The 22,306-nt window shown below is 39.2% G+C and overlaps 1 protein-coding gene across 6 annotated transcripts in view; it reads right to left on the minus strand.

Moving 5' to 3' along the window:
• The window catches only part of ints13 (integrator complex subunit 13), an 87,690-nt gene extending 83,256 nt beyond the window's left edge, over positions 1 to 4,434 (minus strand). For 2 of the 6 annotated variants that reach the window (XM_056747651.1, XM_056747649.1), the window contains exons 1-2: positions 4,389 to 4,434; positions 2,823 to 2,888 (exon numbers count right to left, since the gene is read on the minus strand). In XM_056747651.1, coding sequence (XP_056603629.1) covers positions 2,823 to 2,836 — 14 coding nt within the window. In that variant the 5' untranslated portion in view covers positions 2,837 to 2,888; positions 4,389 to 4,434. The remainder of the gene's footprint in view (positions 1 to 2,822; positions 2,889 to 4,388) is intronic. The other 4 variants (XM_056747654.1, XM_056747656.1, XM_056747653.1 and 1 more) reach the window with 3 other exon arrangements.
• Between the last annotated feature and the right edge of the window lie 17,872 nt (positions 4,435 to 22,306).

The following is a 22,306-nucleotide window of genomic DNA, read 5'->3' on the forward strand; positions in this document are numbered from 1 at the left end:
GGACAGACTGGGGTTTGATCTTGAGAACCTATCATCTCCGAGAGGAATTTTAAAACGCCAATGGGCATGAGGAATGGCCACCACACCAGTCTCCGCCCCATACATACGGGTGTAAAAGAGACTCTATACAAGCGAGACCTCGCCTGGGGCCGTAACGAACACTGGGGAAACACTTCTCTCCTCGTTGAAGAGTGTACTACAGAGGCAGCATCCTACCACAAGGGGAGGTTACATGTGAAGACACCAACATGGTCTCACTGGTGAGGAGAAACAGATGCGAAAAAATGCACCGGAGGAGTAGGGGGGACAGACCCCATGTGGGGTATCCCACCGGAATGGAGGTCACAGGTTAGCCGGCAGGGGAACCAAGAGTGAGGAATTCAACATACGGGACGACCGTGCAGGGGAGTCACTATGTGTGGGGCAACAGTCCAAGTATAGGGGTCCACCTGAAGAGGGGTGACTCTACCAGTAATGGACTTGATTCCAACAGACTGCTCCGCCCGGTCTGTTACCACAATTGCCAATGCTTAGTGATGGATGTAATGCCTATACTTCACCCTTAGGGGGAAAGTAGGGAGGCTAGAATAGCGCACTATACTCACCCCAGGGAGGGGGAGAAGGTGCTTTCCAGGTGTATGCCCAACCCAGTTGCCAGCCGATGGCATGCAAGACCGGACCAGCACGTGTTTGTCCTGCACGAGGGGTTGGAACCTCTTCAGTGCTAACAGGACAGCCAACAACTCTAGCAGTTGATATGCCACTGCAGCCGGGGACCTGTCCACTGCCCGATACTGTGTGCCCGTTGCACACGGCACCCCACCCCTGTGGGAGGCGTCTGTCGTAACCACAATGCGCCTCGAAACCTGCCCGAGCGGAACTCTGAGGCATCACCGAAGGCCCAGTCGGTCTAGGTGCCGGAGAACGTGGTCCTTGTGCCTACATAATACATCTCACGAGAGAGCCAAGATAAGCCAGTCGTTGAGATAGTTGAGTATCCGCATGCCTTGCTTAGGGAGCTAAGGCAGCCTCCACGAGTTTGGTAAAGACCCGAGGAGACAGCGCCGGACCAAAGGGCAGGACCTTGTACTGGTACGCTCGTCCCTCGAACACGAACCATAGAAACGGCCGGTGTCAAGGGAGGAAAGAAACTCGGAAGTACGGATCCTTCAGGTCGATTGCCACAGACCAATCTTGGTGAAGAACTGACGCCAGCATCCTGAATGGCAGCTTGTGCAGGTGCCTGATTAGGAGGCGCAGATCCACACCATTTTTGGGCACGACGAAGTAAGGGTAGTAAAACCCGGAAGACATCTTGAAGTCCGCAACCGAGAGGGAGAAATCCGCTGCACTACATGCTAGATCCAGCAGTCTGGAAGATAATCTCGAAGAGAAAGGAGCTTGACATGTATGTCTAGCAGGTTCCAAAGAACAAAGGATGAGTGAATGGCAACCGCCGTGTCCCTTTTATACCCGTATGTACGGGGCGGTGACTGGCGTGCTGGTGTATTCGCCAAGCCCATTGGCATTTTAAAATTCCTCTCGGAGATGAAAGGTTCTCAAGATCAAACCCCAGTCTGTCTCTCAACACAACGTTGGAAAAAAAGGGAAACCATAGTTATCACGACAGTACCTAATATAACAAACTTTAGAATTGGAAAATACTGTAAAGTTTGTAGGCCAACTCAAATGTAAAGCTTACTTTAACTAAAAGGCTGGTATTCTACATATTCCACATATAGTAAACATCAAGTATTCTTTATGATATTTTTGACTCATGTTTTACTGTATTTCCTCAAATATCTTTTAATTTGTAAATGAATCCTTTAATGTGTTTGACTATAAACTAACCCATGTCTATAATGTAATCTGTCAGTTTAGATTGTCAACAATTTTTTAGTATGATAATGAAATCATTTAAACTTTTTAAAATCATTCAACATTTATTCAATATTTTAACCTTTTTTTTAATGTGATATATTAAAGCTTCATGCATTGCTTTGACAAACTGATTTTGTCAAAACATTTATTTTATGAGCTACTGTAAAAGCTTTGTACTTGCTAATATTTGCTCCGTTTAAATGTTTAAATGTAGATGGTTGATCGCCTGACTTGTGTATTTCATAGGCAACAGTGCCCTCTTGTGGAGTTTTTAAGTTTTGCCAAATATTAAATTTTTAAATAGGCAAGTGGTGTGGGCTACAACAAGGTCATGGTTTGACTCCTAGGAAACCCACATATAAAGTATTTTTTAAAAATGCATGTTTTATAATTGTAGTTGTATGAAAAATGTAAACTGTCATGATTAAGTTCATTTAATCAGGGGAATGAGGGTCTTGAACCATTCATGGTGTAGATTCTATTGGAGACTGTTGACTTCCCATATTATATAAAAAATGTTTTAAATAAAAAGTATTGGAAATAGAAATCATGCAATCTACAGTTCTTCTTGCCCATTGTGTAACAATAAATATAGCGCTTTGTGATTGGATAAGTGACGGAGCTGGAGATTGCAAAGACAGTTGCCAGGCGATCACATCCTATGTTAGAGATGCACGGCAGTAACACACACACACACATGCTGAAGGTGGGAAGTTGCTAATTACTTGAACAAACTGTTATATGCCCTCAGTACGTAGGCAGCTCATCATATATGTGGTGGAAATTAATTACAGGCCTGTGCCTGTATTTGCTTATAATGTATTTGCAAAGGTTGAGCAGAGTAATAGGGATCAATTTTAAATTACTGTGGGACCAGATTGAGATGATACTCCATATTGTTTACACAATCATAATCATAAACATACTGTACAGTGCATTACCTATTTGAACCCATGACGTGGTCGTTGTTGGTTCCATGCTCTGCCAGTCGGGGAACAGGGAGGATACTACAATACAAACAAGATGAAGGGGAAACAACAATTAAAGAGGAAAAATTGCTTTTCTCAGAAACAAAGAACGATCTATCAATCACCCTTGCAGACTTTTAGCATACAACACGTTTCAGGAAGAATTCTTCAAGATCAGGGACGAATTAGGACGTCAAAAGGCCCTGGGCCAGTTGCCTCCAAGGGCCCCACTCCCACAATTTTTCAGTTTTTCCCCTAGCTGTGCAGTCATAGTTATAGAATGTGAAAGTTAAGATGATACTGAATATTAAAACCGTTCTCGCTCAGCGTCAAATGCCTGGGCTACGCTAAAAATAATCTGTACAGGGTTTATAGAAGCCTAATATTAGCTACACTGCAAAAAATCGACATTGGACCAAATTATGGAGTACGTAACACACATCTTTGATTAACTGTCAAACATACACGCATTTAATGCATCACATAAAAACAATCTCTCCATAAAATGCCTATGTTGACACATGTCTGTAAAAATCAAATCATCAAGCAAAAGATTCAGAAAATGCAATTTAAATGTGGTGTAATTTAATTAATAAATTCATTTTTATTAAGTCACATTTACTTTAATAAGTTAAGTAAAACATATTTTGCCATGATTTGTTGATCATTTAATTTTTTACAGGGCGCAGAGGCCTTGTATATATGGGACCCATATATTAAACATAGATAAACATTTGTTTCATTGTTGTTTGGTTTTCTGTACCAAACTGGATGACATAACTTTGAAGCCCATAGCAGGGGTCATTGAAGTCAAGGCCCGGTCAGTAATCCATCCCTTTGCATGATGCACGTGCACAGTGCAACCTGGTGGTGTTATGCAATCCAACACTTTTCAGATTATATCATAATCCAAGTAATACTATTTATCTATTTCTATACTGTAAGTGACAATGATGTATGTAATGGTAAACAAAGAGAGTAGAATATAGATGTTTAAGTGTGAACTAATTTTCTCGATTTGTTCTTTTTTTAAATAAAGATGTTAATGTTTTACACAAATATAAACAAAAACGTCACGTATAAAATAAATAAAAAAGTCTTAAACAAGTTCATGAAAATGTTTCTAAAATGTTTACAAATACAAAACCACCAACACAATCGAAGATTTTAGCGGAAGTAGATTACGTATGTTGCATTGCGTGGCGTCCAAACATTGCCTTTCCTATACTCTACTTCTCCCCCTTTCACACAGGTTTCGTTTGTACAAATATAAAGCCTCGTCCTAATATAAAATGACAATATGTTCATGTGCATAGAAACATTTGCCTGTTATCACAAGGACATGATGTCATTCGTGTCGTGGCTGACAACATTGTGCAGGCAACCGGTTTTAAGTGTCTTGCCACCTGAGAAATCGTGAGGTAACGTTAATTCTTCTATGCGACCCGTAAAACATTCTCCTTGTAAAGATTCCTTAAATGTTAACCTGCAACGAATCATTTATTTACCACAAACATAAAACAATGCAATAAAACTCACGTCAACAAGTTTACATCGCAATGTCATTCCGGGACAACGTGACAACAGCGCCACGCAGCGGTTACGCGCGCATTCACAGGCGCGAGTGTTGGGTTTGGCCGCTGAGAGCGGGTGGCTCGCGCTGACAGGTCCGCGAAAGGGACGGACAGGAGTGACAGCCGCTCTCGGACCTCTGGCCGGACTACATTAACATCTCCTGGTGGAAGTTGCTGCCCATTCGCTTTCTTTAACCCATCTCCGCCGTTGCCTGGAAACGCTGTCAGGTAAGGCTTTTGTGAAATTCACTGCTTCTATTTGAAAGGTGCACGATGCGAAATATGGGAGCCACCTACGTTGGCACAGATTGTAAACCTCGGGAAGGGAACGGAATCCGTGCAGTCTCTTTATCTTTTAACTCTGATTTTTAAGTAAAGTGAATGTAACGTCATTGTCTTATCTCAACTGTTGCCGAATCATTGATGCTTATCATAGGCAGGAGGAACGAACCTTCATCCGGCACTACATTTAAAACAAGATGCATTGCAATGATTTTTAGAAGTGTAATTGTTCATTCAGATGATTATTTCTTGACACGCGTGTTTTTCCTGTCAGAAATTGTTGCTAAATTGCGTTGTGACTGATGACAAAGTGTCGGGGATTGTGTGCACGCGTAAAGGATGCTGAGGGATGCAACACAACACGCGCTGAACAATTTGCTCCAAAAGAACACGCGAAGAGTGTTTGGTCACGTCGGTTGTCAGATAAGATCTGTTGTATAGAAGCCGATAGCAGGTGCACAAAAGTCCTCTCTAGCCATGCACATGAGACTCTGATACGAGCAGTAAATCAGAGTAATAGCATTCTGTGCGTAAAATAATGAGGATCCCTTACAATAACTGTGTGCATGTTATATAGTAAAATGATGATGAAAAAAGCACAACAATTATATATTGTTAAATAGAATAATTTAATCATTTTAAATTGGTAATGTGAAGTTAATTTCTTTAACGTCAAGTTAGATGAAATGCATAATGTGTGAAAGAGCATGTTTTTATATGATATGTTGGTCGTAATGTCTCTGTACAATTTTACAGTACACCTAATAGATCCTGTGGTTTGACCTGTTCATATTTCATTCATAAAACAGTAATTAAAAATAAATAAAGTAGAGTTAGATTAAATATTGTTGTGTTGCAAGAATCCTTTCCTTGCTATACAAAGTCAAACACTGTGAAGTGTTTCCAAATGTGACCATACCCTCCATGCGTGTGGCACATTTCGTAGTTTTGGCAGCCATCGAATATCCCTGGGCATTATAATGTACCATCCGTGTCATCCTATCTGTAGTTCGCGGGGATGGAATGGATTACAAGTAAGGAGCTTATTTTTGACAGATATCATCCATGCAGTGAATGCTGCTGAATTACACGCATTTACACTAATTGCTGCTGAGCATTTCCTAATAGTCGCCTGAATTTCACGGCCATCAAAGACGAAAGATTTGATGTTGCTCCACTTGATTATGTTGTCCTGCATATTAACATTTATTCACACACATACTGTATTTGGACCAAATCCAGTTATCGTGAACCAGCCTTTACCAAAAAAAGCTCCCTGCAGGTGAATGGCACAGCGGAGAAGCTACGTTCTGTATTCTGGCTTTGCCGAAAGAACCATGTACAGACAGATGAATCAGTTCTCTGGGCGGATGGAGAGTTAATGAGATTTTCTCACACTTGTCACCACATGGTTTCTAATTTGAACTGGTGGCCACTTTCAGTAGCGGTGCAGTGGACCCTGAAGGACTCCGCTGTTCTCCTCTTTACCATTCACAGTTCATCCCTCAATCTCCTCAAGCATTTCTCCTCCTACCTCCATCTGCAGATGCCCTGCCTCCCCTTTCTCATTTTGGCTCGCATCTAAAAGGTAAAATGGCCAATGCTGTTTATGTTGTTAGTGCCTTAGGACAGTCTTATGGTAACAGTACCTTGATGGGGTGAGTTTGACTGAACTTGTAAGAAATTATAATTTTTGGATTTATGAAATCCATGCTTTTAAAACTGCCCTGTGTTGACTGCTCTTGGTCATTTAAATGAAATTGAAAGAGACGTTTCATGAAGACAATAAAAGTTGCACGCTAATTTTTTAAATAAATGATTTGACTTATCATCTCTTATGATTAAAGTTTATGCACAATGTATATCTAACTCTAACACAAGCTTCTGCTTAAAGTATCAACACTATTTTTTTGCATCTGTGTCCTTATAATGCACTATAGTCTAGTTTAAATTAATGTGAAATCACAGTCACTTTCACTTTGTATGTATTTTCAGTTTTTAGAAAAAATGCTATTTAGGAAACAGCAGGAGGCAAACAATGCCACACAGAAAATGGTAAGACACTATGGCGTTTGAGAAATTATGCTTTTTCAGTGGTTGCTGGACTTAAGGGGATGCAGGTCTCTTTGCTGAGACAGAGAGATACAAAATGAGATACTAGGGATGCTGAGAACAAGAGAGAGATGAGAGAGAGAGTGAGAAAGAGGGAGATGATTTGTCACATAGATCATTTAAAGGCACAGCGCATTCTGACACTGATGGCTTGTGAAGCGACTCTCAGATGCCTGTGAATTAGGTTGTCTTGACAAATAGGCGTTCTTTCTTGCACTGGTCTTTCGATGAGGCCAACACTGACTCTGAGTGGGTGAAAGAGAGGAAATAATAAAAAAATATAGTTGCATTCTTTTCACCTGAAGTGTGAAATCTTAATCTATTTGTACAATTGTAGGATTTAGGAGGTTTTTACACATCTATAGGAAACAAAGGCATAGTTCACCCAAAAATACAAATAATATCATAATTTATTAACTTTCATGTTGTATAAAAAATATGTATATCGCAGCTGCCCTTCTGAAATCTTATTTCCCAGTTTTCGTGATTTTTTTTGCCATGAATCAGTACTATTAGTCACCCTTTATGTTTGTCAGCTTTGACGACACAGTATGTAATCATTTCAAAAGTGCAGTGCTTTTTTCATATCCTGAAAAACAGCAAACTTGGACATACAAGGTTTGAAAGGACAGCGACGATATGACTCTTTCTTCTGTGGAACAGAAAAGAAGATATGTTGAGAAATGTCTCAGTGGTTTTGTGTCCATACAATTAAAGTCAATTGGGGACCAAGTTTGGTCACCAACATTCCTCAAAGTTTCTTCTTTTGTTTTCTAAAGAAGAAAGTAAGTCATACAGTATAGTTTCCAAATGAAAAGAAAGTGAATAAATGATTTTTTTCATTTTGTGTGACCTCTGCCTTTAATTGTTTTTAATCCATTCTATTCTCTAAAAAGTAAATTGAGTTATTGTTGTTCTTTACATTTTTCAAATAAGTTGCTTCCCTATACAAAAAACTTGCCTAACCATCTCGAACCATATTGTATTATAAATGTCATCTGGAGTCATAATATGTACTTATGAAGTCTAATTCTTGCTCTTAAATGCCCTTAAAAAAGTGGTCGCAGGCAAATTATTTACCATAATATAATGAAGCACTTTCTTTTCAGATGTGTATGAATACGGCACATACAATAATGTAGAGAATGGCAGAAAAATGATTAAATGTTTTAGTGTCCACATGCTTATTGCTAAACCAGGGGTCTACTTATAAATCCCCACTGCTCAACATATTGTGGGCAATTCAAAGGCAGTACCCAACTGTGAAAAACCATAATGGTCCATGCTAGTACTTTGTCCTCACTTTAGCGTAGTAATCATAAATTCCAGCAGGGTATGAGTGAAGCGTGCCCAAGGACACCACAGCGTCTCGAACAGATAGCGGGAACACTGCATTTATGACAGCACAGAGAGCAGCGTGTTGATATACTACAATGCCATTTACTGGGATTCTCTCCCATCTGAATGTAAAGTAGCAGTGAATCGGCTTGGAGACACATTAGGAAGACGCCTGATACCTCTCCCTCACATTCTGTCAGCTGGGAAATGGAGGCTAAACATCATAGATCTCTTTCTGTTTAAATGAATTCATGAAGCTGTGTCTGAAGCAGGCATGTTTGAAATGCAGAGTGAAAAAAACGGCAGACAGGCAAACATTTTCAAATCCAATTAATGCTTTTTTAAGCTTTTTTTGTAAGACACTTCTTCACCTTGGTCCTCATCTGGAAGATGTCTTGCTCAGCTTTTCACCCTTGTGTAGTTGATGAATATGAAGGCTCTACCTCAAAGCTGACAGACCTTGAGCATTTGTTACTTACAGAGCACTGTGTATAGTACGAACACGGAACAGCCTTTCTTCCAACCCGTCAGTGAGAAATTGGCAAGGCTTTTTACGTTTATCTTTAAAGAGCTTCAATACCATCTTCATTTCAATTAGAACTCGCTGTCCTGTTTGGTTTAACGCTGGGGCAAGTGAAGGTAACTCATTTAATTAACAAATGCCCAGTAACCAGGACCATCTTCCTGTTTTTCCCCTTATCCTCCATGTGCAGCCAGAATTCAATCTATTTGCTTTTCTGTCTGCTTGGTTGTGTGTTTCTCTTAACACAACCTGCTATTAAGAGAGAATTAGACTTGAGCTTTCTCTACCTCACAGTGCTGAGTCTAGGGACCCACTGATTGTTATTTCTGCTTGTGTGTGTGTGTTTATGTGACTGGGAATTGGTGTAGACCGAGTCTAGAAAATGTGCTGAAAGAGAAGATTTTTTCCCTTACAACAATCAGCATGGCATGCATTGTATCATACAATTCTGTGTACGGGAGAGGCATGCTTTGTATAATGGCTGGTTTGAGGTTAGACATTTTTGCAGGGTACTCAGTGTCTCTGGGCTCAGTTCATCTGTTTTACACATCTGTTATGAGACCGTATAAAATGGTTTTAGCAAGTCTTCTTATTGTTGTCATAGCAGAGGTTTGGGATCTTCCGTTTAAGGGATAAACTTGATTCATTTAAAATGGTTCAGTGGCAATGGCAGTTTATCAAACATAAATCAGCGAATGGATTATAACATTGTGGATTATCTCAGCAGGCCTGAAAGAGCATCTGTTTCCTTCTGGCTCACTCCTGATGTCTGTCTACATTTGTCGTAGCTTTGTATTTGTTTAATGTCCTAATGTCTTTATTAACAATTCCTTTTTTTTTCATGTTTAACAAAGTAACCCACAATTCAATTTAGAGAGATATTTCCTAAAACAATTGAGAAAATGTGGGAAATGAGTCATTCCCACAAATTCATATCTAGCGATGTCATAAAAATCGGGCGTGGTGTGTGGTTTTCATATTAAATGTGTGCATTTTAGGCCAAGTAATACACCATTCCTTTGTGTGTTGGCAAATAGATCAAATGACTACATTAGAAAAGGGACATTTGTTTGTCATTACTGTTAAATATGCTGGTAACCCTGAACATCTCATCAGATTTACAGTAATGCACCACGTCTCTGCCAAGACAGATGCTAATTCCCCTCCGAAACTCACCTTAATCACAAAATCCCCATAAAGCCATTACAACAGAGCCATAAACACGTAATGTAAAATGTGACTCATTTTTTATGTCTTTGTGATGTGTCTTCTTAATGCTGTATGTTTCCAGTTCATGGGTTTTCTTATGTTCTCAATGATGTACAAAAGAGAATACAAATGTTAGGAATTGTGTTGGCACCTATACTTTTGAGAAAATCAGATTTTGTGTTGAACTGGCATTAAAAAATCTCTTTGTTACTACAAGTTTCTGACCTTTTCTTGTGTAAACCCAAAATGCTCGTCCAAAATTTGTTTTCCACTTCAGTAGAATTTATGCTCCGGTTTCTTTGCTGTAAACACAAAATGATTCATCTGCCATAATGACCCGTTACAAAGCATAATGAAGTTATTATGAACTATTTGCCTTAAAAACACAAGAGAGACCGCGCACAGTTCAAGGCAGGCAAGGAAGCCGTGACGTAAGATGCCACACACAGAAATCGCTTTCTTTCCAGCCTGGTGGGTCTCTGCCAATATGGTTGCGTGCCAACCTTCAAGAAGCCTCAAAGCTACAACTTGCTGGAGCATTTATTGGGTAATTACGCTAATAAAAAAATAATAGAGGACCTCCCTTGTTTCTTTCATGTCGATCTGGCCTTGCCTCCCATCTCCCAGCACACAAGATACTTCCTCCTGCCATCATTGAAGAATGACATATCTGCGTGGATTTTACTTAAAAGCAATGGTTAAAAGCAATGCTTTCCATTACAGCCCCACGCCAGAGTTTGATGCTTTGCAGATTTTGCCCGTTAAAGAACCACTGGTAAGAGAGGGCGCTGGAATACGGGTGAACAGTCTGTTGTGATGCTTACAGTAGAATACGTAGTATTTAATCTGTATTTTATACATAAAAAATGTTCAAAGCAGACAAGTGGCACCAAAAGTCCTTTGAGATATTTAGATAACAAGAAAGGCAAGTAATAAAAAGTGAAAATTAATTTGCAGGTCAATTTGAAGAAAACACCAGCATCAATACAAGTATAAAACAAGGTAGATAGAGACCCCCGTTTCACATCTTCCTGCTACACCCGCTCACACACATACAGCCTGCTTGACTAAGTGTTGTGTAATGAATGTCATTAGCTTTCATCCTAGCTGCAGGCATGCAGAATTCATGAGAGGACGTTTATTTATGCCAGCATGGCAGACGTGTGGATCACTAGAGAGGGTGTGAAAAAAGGTGAGAGCGTGAATTTGCTGAAGGCACGGCAAACATCCTGTTGCAGGCCTGGAGCTCTTGGAACACACACAACGGTTGGAACAAGTTCAACCATCGAGCTAGCACAGAACTAACAGGGTTAACAGTCTCATGTTTATTGTGACCTCTACGTAATTCCCTAATGGTTTGATTAGGTTAGAGCAGGTGTATGTCTGTTATGGTAGTAGTACTGTGTACTGCGTGCTTGGGTCGATAAGTGATGACAGAGATGGCTTTTGGTGATTCCCCTTGCCAGGCGGAGAGGAAAGGTTGGAAGGCTTTCGCGACCAGATGTGTGTCTGCATGGCTCAGGTGCGGTTGCGGATGTGCGTGTACAATTGGAGCGTGCTTGCTTTTGTCAGGTGGGACCAACATCTGTTGTCTCGGTGCCAGTGATTTTGAACGTGCGGGGAAAGGCATTTTCCCATGACTTGCGACAATGCTTCTTATGTGCTATATATGTCACTATGTGAAATGTGTTGCTGGTATTGTCATGTAAGGACAACCATATGGACATATATATATGTTTAAATGTAATGTTTGTTCTATATAAAAAAAAAATCTCTAAATTAGGTCTGTCAAACGATTAATCACATCCAGAATAAAAGCTTGTTTTTAAATAATATATGTCCGTGTACTCAGGGCCGTCCCAAGCATGGGGCAGGGCCCAGTGCGAGTTAGAAAAACACACTTTTTCTTTCTTAATGTCATCAAATCTTGTATATATTAAGTGCTACTACAGTGTTTTTATTGGTCAAGTAAAATTTGAATCCGCAATAGAAAATATACATTTAGCTACATTGCATTTGTGTGAGGGGAAACAATCACATCCCTCCTCAATTAATTATCATCTTTCAGAAAACAGTACAAGTACTAGTAAGCTACAACAAATAAAGTGTGCAAAAAGATAACACAATCAAAGTTATGTAATACATCAATAAAAATAAGCGTATTTACGAGGTTTTGCTCATGAATGTATTAAAAACATCATGTGATCACAACTTTGGAAGCAATGCAAACGCATGTACACGCGTAATGTCACACAAGTTGCTCTGCCCTAAAGACGGCACTGTGTGTACTGTGCATATTAATTTTGTATTTATAAACCAAACATACAAAACATACACCAAAAGATACAAATACATGTATATTTATTTATTTATATTTACCAATAATTGAAATTATTGTTCAATAAATATTTATTCATTTGATACTTTTCTCAAATATATGCATGTATGTGTACGTGTTTAAAATACAAAATTAATATGCACAGTACACAGACATATATTATGTAAACACAAACTTTTATTCTGGATGCGATTAATCTCTTGACTGCCATACTCTGAATGGTGTGGTTTAGGACACAGAGTATCCTTGCCTTGTTTCATGTATTGGATTGTGGACGGTTGATGCAAATCATGTAATTAAAAATTTAAAACTATCGCCAATAAGAGATGTTTTTTAATTTATTGTATCAAAACTAGTGCTGGGCATCGATTCTGATGTTCCGATTCGATTCCGATTCACAAGCATTCTCGAATTGAGGCAATGATTTAAGATTTCATACAAATCCTATAGATATTTTTTTAAAGATCAGTAAACATCAGATTACAATGATGAATTAAAAAATCAAATGAACAGACCTGTTTGTTAAGCTTTAAACACACTTGTGTATATTGAAAAAGAACAGTCGTATACCTTGATCAAACAGGATCAGTTTATTTTACATTTAAGATACAGTATTATAACAAAATGTCACAAAATTAGCTGTAAAGAGGGGCTCCAATCATGTGAACCGCTGCCTTTTATGTGAATGTGATGTTATATTCGACGACACGACCGCATCCGCCATGTAAGGGCAATAAATGAACGATATGCTCCCTGTACATCCACCCATTGTAAAATGAAAGTGACATCTTGTGGAAAGTAGTAGCAATAACATAAACGTTAATGAATGTTCAGTGCTTACTGTAATATAAAAGAAAAAAATCGATTTGCGGCTTTTGAGAATCCATATCGAATCAACCACGTTTAAAAAAAAAGTGTTTTTTTTTGCCCAACCTTAGTTAAAAATATACATCACGCAGGTCACAGTGGGATTGACTTGGATGATGGTTTACGATTGGACGACTGGGAACCGTCAACCTTTTGTAAACCTGGAGATGCTGCCAGAAAAAGGAAGGACACGCAAGGCATAGATCATCCAACACATCTCTAATTAGCCCGTTCCGGGAATGGCGAAGTTTTCCTCTGTGTCCAATTTGCCCGCTGAAGAAAGGCAGCCATGACTCGGAAAATCCTCTTCTGCCGCCTGTCACTCTTTCCCCATCCTGTTTTTTCTCCCCGGTGTTTGCGAGTGATCCGTAGCCTTCATCTGGCGCAAAGAACCAGTCAACCAATTTGTCTCGACCTCTGCGATGTTTGCCCAGCCACGGTTTCTGTTGGCAGTGTGGTGGCAGGCCCGATCTGGCTGCTAGGAGCCTGTTGTCATTTAGATGTGTGCATCTGAGGGCATTGTGGTACATTGATGGAGCAAAAGTAATGTCTCATTTGTGTGGGTTCGTCCTTAGTAAAGCAAAATGGGCAGTTTGTTCTTGCCCTGGGCTTTGGAAACATTAGAGCAACTTGCTCTTTTGTGGGTGTGTAAAATATCAGTATAAATGTTCTTTATGCATTCATTTAACCTAATGGCAATGGCTAGTAATATAGTGCAGGGGCCTGTATAGCATAAAATATAAAGCACTGGCTAGTCCGAGCTTATCTCTCTCTAGAAGACACCTGCTGCAGTAAGCGATTCAGAAATACAGATGATCAAGAATTATGACACAAAACTGTGACAGGTATCTGTCAGGTGTTTCAATACATGGGAATTTTGAGAATGCATGGACTTTATTAACATTTCAAAAGTAGGCGCCTGTGGTCAAAAAGGTGAACCATCAAGACAAGATTGGTTTTTACATTGTGTATGATAAATAACACACATATTTTTCATGTAACATGCAAACTTAAATACCACAATAAGTTCATTTGAGTACAACTTAATGGAAATAATGCCATTGGCGTTTAAATAATAATGGTGTCTAGAGTGAATGAAAAGGCTGTGTGTGTAGATTGCTGTGATCTGAACATCATGTGTTTTGTATTGGATCAGTTGGTTTCTTTGAGCCGAGCTGTTAAATAATTTATTGCTTATTGTATTCACCTTTGGAAGTTTATCCAGCACTGCTTTTTTGATACTTATAAGACATTAGCTTTGTTTCACATTTTTTAAATTTCTCTTTAAATAAAAACATCTTAGATTTTGAATGTGGTCCTGTAGTTTTGGACCTCATAAAAAAAGAGACCGTATGTTAATAATACACACATGTCCCCTCAAGACCTCAAGCCATATGTTTCCTCACTCTGTTTTAAGAGAATAATCTTCTGTCAAGTTATCAAAATGGGAAATGGTCATGGCTTTCAATGAGTTTCCAATGAATAACATTTTCTTTGACCATCAATCCAGCTACTGCTGCTTTACAGTGGCGTAAAAACAGTCCCAATGTCAGGACTCGGAAAAAGGAACGTCAGTAAAGCCCAAACCGCTTGGTGTGTTATTATCTTCTCCAGCACTTCCATTTATCTCTTGCCCATGTCATCTCGCTCCTCTGGATTTCTTTTATAAAACATCTGCAGACTATTGCATTACAATGACTCCTCAAGGATGACCTGACTACGGGGCATACGCCTGCAGATTCGCTTTGGTCTTGTCATTGTTCTGTGAGAGTAATGCATGATTTGCCGGTCCTACACTCTCTGATGCAAGACCTTGAGAGGTTCCGCAAATCTGTGATGTCATATTCGTTCCAGTCAATTACATCACCTACCAACTGGCACATTCCCCTCATTCGACTTGGTGTCCTTGGATCCTCAGGTTGCGTGGCACAGGTAGATATGCTACTACGCATTTGAGACAGTCTTCATAAGAGTGAGTCTGTGATGGACTGATGCTCTCATTCGCACCCAGCTCTCTAAAGAACAGGCCCTCGTTGATTTGCCGAATGAACAGACACACAGCCCTAGCTTCAAAGTTGAGCTCAGAACGCCTTTGATTCTGTCATGGGGAATGTAGGCCAATGGTATCAAGGTGCTCCCAAGAGAGATGCTCACAGAAGACCACAGATAACATGAAACAAAATGTCTAAAGCGTCCCAGTCGTATTGGGGTGAGACGGGTGTTGAGTTTCATATGATAGAGACTATATTTTCTGTAACGCTTTGAGCTTGACAGTCTCTTGGCAGGATTATATAAACGGATTTGAAAAGACAAAGCATTGATTGGATTAATTTCACTGTTCTTGTTCTGTGCTGAGAGTAAATTAATTTGAAGTGTTATTGAAAGAATAAATTAGCCAAAGTAGACATCCCGCTGTAATGTGTTTTACATTTTTTGTGTGTTATGTCTCATATGCTTTCTAAATGTTTAAACGTATCACTTAAAGGGATAGTTCACCCAAAAACTCCTGTATAAATAACTTTGTTCCGATGAACACAAAGATATTTGGAGGAATGTTAGTATTTTTCAGTTTCGTGACATATTTGGCTACCATCGATTATCATTTAACATTATCTTATTGTTTGCAATTTGTTGTTTTTTAATGTGGATGAAATCTAAAATCTTCTTTTCATTTAACATAAAAAACTAAATTAGACAAAGCAGCCTACATTTTGTAATGCCTTAAAGTATTGTTTCTTTTTTGTGCCATAAACTTATTGAATGCGTAAACCTTAACACCAGTGTACATTTTTGGAGGTCTTTTGTTTATCATAGATTTTTTAAAGAAAACATAATTTCAATTTTGAGGATATTTGTACAAAATAGTAATGTCTGCAATACATCTCAATACTATACCGGCATTGACAATAACCATGATTATTGATTTAATTTTACACATGTGATTATGTCAAATAATTTTGCTCTTGTTTAAACTTGTGCCCTAAAACTCTCTCTTTCCGCCTAATTCACTGGCCAAAAATAAAACTAAACACAAAATAAACAACCAATACTATTGGTCGAATTCATCTTTAATTTTGTTTATATAAACCAATGCATACCACGATAATATTGTTATCATGAATTCTGCTTGTCACAATAACTGTGTAGCAGAAATTGTGACAACCCTAGTCTGTAAACTCAATTTAGTTCAATTTATAAATTAATTTAAATTAAAGTGAAATATTTATTTCCTTAAAATCATTGATTAACTATTTTAATTTCTTGTTTTCTTTATTGTTGTTGAAATCTAAAATCCAGCTTATTCAATATAGCTGCTGACAGTTTCAGGCACATTAAAATCATGGGTAGGATGTTTACTTACGGAAAGATGGCGAGGGCACCTTAAGCCGCACTGTGTAACGCTTCTTCCATTAGCAGCGTCCAGCGGCTCTAAATACATCTTTAAGGGATTTTCACCAGCACACACCAGTTAATCACTGTTGGTGTTGTTGCAGCCATTCGAAATCCTTATGGTTCAGGGATACCTTCTCCTCCTGCCTGCCGCTTCCCATCAGGCCTGGTTTTCCGACATTTCGCTGTGCAGTCTATGATGCCTGAAGGGCAGTAATATTTAAGTAATGCTTCGCTCACGGCACCCAGTCGACAAAGCCCTATGTTGGCAATAAACTACAGTCATGCACAGATCTGGTAACCGAAACATTGAATCCATATCTTCTGATTGGAAACTTTGGCATAAATTGTGTTTTTATGACCCCTCCAGGATGATTCCAGTGTTTCTCAAGCTTTTAAAGGACATCCAAAGTCATTTGTGTTTTCCATTTACTCCATGTGCCGACATCTTAGCCATATAGACACCGTGTAATGTGTCTCCAGGCGAGGGGTCTCTTCTGATGGGAGGCCTCATATAGCTTTAGATCGTCTTTGGCTGTGGGGAGCAGACACAAGATCCTCTGATAAAACCTTGGAAATCTGTCCTACCCTACCCACACGCATTACATCTTGTGTCTCATTTTCCCTCTCTGTTTAGTCTGAGATGATTCCAAACTCCATTCTTTCATTCCAGGTCTCAAATTCAAGTGCAAATGTGCTGCAGTTGGTTTTATTGATAGAATTAAAAGAGAATTTTTCCAGTATTAGGTTGTTTACTCATGAGGTGTGAATGGTCCATTCTGTAATATGTCAAGTGTTTCGGTTTATTTGTTCTTGTCTGGTATGCAACCCATCCTCCACGACACCAGACTTGTCTCACCAAATGATGCCTCTGGTGACTTCTGGTTCCTATTTGTGGATCTGACATATTTTCTGTGTTCTAATGTTTATCTCCTTTGGGATTTGTCCTTAAAACGGCACATTTCTTATTACCTTGTCTGAGGCTGTTTGAATGTGGAAATAGGACGAACGTTTATAATTATCGAAGTGAGTCTCTTATATTTGTTCTCTTATTTTGCTCCTGCAGGCCATTATTTGACTTCAAGCTCTTTTTTTTTCGCTATGCTCCGTGAAATTGAAGCTGTAGTTTATCTTGTGGTTTAGATTTTTGAAGGATATTGATGCATTGAAAAGGCCATGTTGCTCACGATTCATTAAAAGATTCAGTCAACCATGCAGGCAAGATTTGAGCTGGGTTTTCAGGGATTGAAAGGCATATAGAGGATCCCGATTTTGCTGTGCCACAAATCATGCTATGTCTGGCTTTAAGCTCAAAAGACAAAAAAAAACAAGGGGGCTAAATTGACCAATTTACCCTTTGGTTCACCCATCATATTTCAGACCTTCATTTACGACAGATTCTCTAATGACAGAAAACCAAAAAGCCTCTATTACCTGCATCATTAAACCAATCACAAAAGCTGTACCTTGCAGCTATTATCATCAGAAAAAAGGACCAAGACCTTTTTGAGTAACTCCAAGATTCAGTGGTCTCAGACTAAATGCATTATGACAACTGTAGGCAAAGGTTACGGCAGGAAAGGACGATACTTCACAATCAAATTCATTCTTGCCCACTTTAATCACTTTTGTATTGGATGGAACAATTCCAACAACCCTTTCATTGGACCCAGAGGTCAAACTACCTCTGCCTGACCTAACGTTTTGAACCGGGAGGTGAAATGCAACTTATGTCTTGCAATTAATCACTATAAGGGAGTCACATGTGGGGGGGATGGTGTAGAGTTGAGGTTCTAGGCTGATTGCCATGGCGACAACAAAGATGGCTCACTGATGTCTGCTGCGGATCTACTGTAGCCACTGATTTATGCAGTGACACAGTGGCATAGATGGATAGCCAAATTACTGCCAAGTGCAACACATAGACATGATGACTGGGGGGCGGGGTCTCGTGAGTGTCATATGTCACGTCAGGTGTCTCCTGGTGGTGCGGGGGATGGAAGAAGATGAGTTCAGTGGAGTTTCAAAGCTGCTGATAGAGGAATTCCCAGGTTGGTGCTTCGAATAGATCGCTTGGATTTTGTCTTTGATTGGACAGGGAAGCATTATTAGGTTGCCAGTAGCAGGACTGGCAGATTAGGTTTAGGAACATATTTTTTCCGGAGAATCAATGGCTCTCCCAGATTGCTCCCATATCATGTTGAAGGTGCCATATGCTGGCGCCTCCAAGGCCAGCAGTTGAGATGATTGTGGAGTGGTCGGTGTCCTCCACAAAGCTGATGCTGTTACTTCTCCGAAGTGATGGATGTTCCTCCTACTCGATTAAGCATCTCTTGTGAGGCTACTGAATGTCAGTACTGTGCTGTCAGTATTCCATCTTATCAGATCCATAAGAGACATTTAATTTCCTAGTCACGCTACACACCTTTATTTTTATAATATGCAGATTGTTAGTGTACTGCTACTGTAGTCTTTCATATGGTTTCATATGTTCCTGGACAGGTTCCGTTAGATGCATTAGATTCTCTAATCTGCACATTTCATGTTGTTGATGGATAGACAAACTTTGATCATTTGTACAACTTAATTTGTGTGCTTCTGTATACTACATACTACCACCAGACTACTGTAAATTACGACCTCAAACACACATTTGTACACATTAGCAACTTTTATGTATAATACATTAGAAACCTTTAGAGGGAAATAGAGTAGCACCACTTTTGCAATCATTTTCACTAACCATCTGCGATCCAGTTTAACCAGGTGTTAAATGTGCTGATTAAGCAGTAGCGTATTTTAAGCACCAGCGCAAACATCTTCAAAAACTTTTGGTACAAATTGCATTTAGCCTGTTTGCATGTCACTTCATTTGCATAATTCTTTAAGTAAATCAATTGCTAAGATAATGCATACGGTACTTGCAAATAAAGACTTCTTTGCAGTTATCGTTAGGTGTGCTACGCTCAAGATTCTTCAGATCACCTGCAGAAACAAGAAAGAGTTAAGTAGGAATTGGAAGGAAGGGACGGAGGAGAGAGAGCAAGACGACCAGATAAAGATAAGGAGAAAGAGAAAGGGAAAAGGCAGAACAAAGTAAAGTCATGTCGTATTTTAAGTTTCTACTCCATGAATCAATTCTCTGTTTGGGGATTTGGGGGAGATCAGATCTTGGTCCTTAGAGTAAGGTCGATCTGCTTTGCAAACACAACAAAAATTGAATTCTTGTAAATAAACAGACTAAATAAGCCCTTAGATCTATATCTGTACTGTTGTAACGGTGATGGAAAGCTTGTTCTTGCACATTGAAGTAAAGCCAAAAAAACTGTAAGTTACTTATTCTTGAAAATATAACCCATTCAGAAAACATCATTTAGAATGATGTCAGTTGTCTTTATTAAGCAACCACAGTTTGTGCTCTTTTAATGCTAAGCAGTCTTATTGTATTTCCTGGAGTCAGTGAAGCTCTTTTTATTTTTATATGCCATCTGCACATCGGTCATGTGTTGCTTATTCAGTAGCGCAGATCAATCCCTCCTTCTGTCTTTGTTCTGGAATAGAATAATGGTTTTCGTTTTTCGTTATTTATTGTATTTACACCAATAATTAGACAATGATACATATTTAGGGTGAGTCATTAAAAGAATCACTCATTATCAAAGCTGTTGCCACGGAAAGCCATCTCTTGGCACATGTTCTCTTTCTACCTTATATTTTCAGCCAAATGCAAATGCATATTTCAAGATAATTAGGTCACTTCGATACCCTGACACAATGCATTCCGGCATTGCATGCTTTATTAATCATTTTTCTCAATCTTTCTGCAAGCTGACTCAACTACGATCTATATCAGCATGTGCAAGCAGCTTTATCCGTCCGGCAATTCAGCCTTCACAGCCATTGGTCATCCGGCAGTGGGATATTGACCGAGGCTCTAACAGAAATTCCATAATTGGTGGCCTCAGTGAGAATCAATCGCTCGCTGCCCGGACAGGCATTTCCGACTGTCTAGTGTACTAGATGTATAACCCCAACACATACATTCTGTTAGTGACTTATGATCTTACAAACATATACTACAAGGATTGTTAATTCAAAAAGGATCCAACCTTACACCCTGTTCTAAGTGCGAACTTCCCTTTTGCCCCAAGTCAAGCGGCAAAGAGCGCTACCATGCCTGCCATTGCTAAAATAGAGTGTTAATTGGATTTTCGCATCTTTACGTTTGGGAATTGTCGTGGCAGGTGAGAGAAAGCATTCACATGTCACATTACAACCCTGTTTGGCTCACCCTACCCCCGCACCTGAACATCCTTTAATAACACCCCCTTCAGGCGAATTGGCCAAAGTGTTTTCCATCAGATTGGTGGAGGCTTATTCCTAATCCTGTCCATACAGGATGCAATGAAAGGTTAACCCTCTGTTGACTCTCAACTGTTTTGGATCAATACTATGCTCGATAGGTGAGTCTCTTGCATTCCCCTACCCCCACCATTTCTGCTGGGCCTATGTCTTTTTTTGCTTCTTTAATAGGTGCTTTGAGTCCTATTTGACACATTAATGTCAAGCAGAGGGTCATGTCAGGTTTCCCTTTTCAGAGACGTTGTCCATTAACACATTTAATGGAACCCAGATGACCCAATTGCTGTTGTTTGCTACGGTAGGCAGAATGGGACCCGGGTCAAATATGAGTCTATTCGATGGCTTTAAGACTTTCTTTGTGGTCCTTCACCAATGCTTTGATTCGTGTCTTAGTGGTGTTCAATAGCAGTGTTTCAAAATATTTCTAAGCCCAAAGGTAGAACACTCGCTCTCAGATTAGAGAGAAGGAATCTGTTGCTAGCACAGGGAGTCACCAAGGAAGCACAGACAGTCCCCATACCGAGTTATTATAGTTCTGATTTTAGTTTTATTTAGTTTTATTAATAGCGTTTCTTTTTAGATTTTAGTTCAAGTTTGAGCAATTTTGCTATGTGCTTTTGTCATTTTATAATTGATTGGTTTATTTTTTATGTTGTGTGTTTAACGTAATTAATTCCATTTTATGTATATTTTAGGTCAATATTTGACTTGATTTGAATGAACAGGAACGTTTTGAAAGTTTTAATTTTGTAAACTAAAGTAACCTTACCCCACAGAAGCTATTTATGGTGTGTCATCATCATTCTAGGCTCCGATAAGAAGCAGCTGCTTTAATAAAATTGCTTACTGGGATGTCTGGTTGCGATGGCGCCCTGAAGCATACTGGATGGCTGCGAGAAGTTATCTTAAAGGAACAACGCAGGCCACCAAGAATGATAAAATAGAGACAGAGAGAAGTAAATTTAGGAACAGAAGTTGAGATGCGTTTGTTGAATGTTATTGATGGAACTGTCATCTCTGTGCACATACTCTGTAGGTCCAGGTTTGATCCTGACCACTTGGCTTAGTAAATTCATGTCCCAACTGTTCTGTGAATGAGACGTTTTTTTCGTGTATCTTTTTTATTTAAGTTAAGGCAAGTTCTGCCATTAAGAAGTAGGTTTAGTAAAAGAACATAACAAACATTTAAGACTCAAAAGTATAGATAATTTTGTTTAGCTCTTTGTTTAAATATACTTATGTTAAATTGTACAATGGAATTGTTGTTACTGATCATCAGTAATGTTGCTCTTGGCATACTGCAGAGTTAAACTGTAAACCTTAATGTCCATGATGTCTCTGTAGGCAGGAAAGGTATTACAGCGAGATAGAAAAACGTTTTTACACAGCTTATGATATGAGTGTCATGGATATGGCATAAGAACCCAAATGCAGACAGCCAAGTTGCAAACAAACGACCACA

This window comes from Triplophysa dalaica, chromosome 5 (assembly GCF_015846415.1).
Source record: "Triplophysa dalaica isolate WHDGS20190420 chromosome 5, ASM1584641v1, whole genome shotgun sequence".
Taxonomy (NCBI): Eukaryota; Metazoa; Chordata; class Actinopteri; order Cypriniformes; family Nemacheilidae; genus Triplophysa; species Triplophysa dalaica.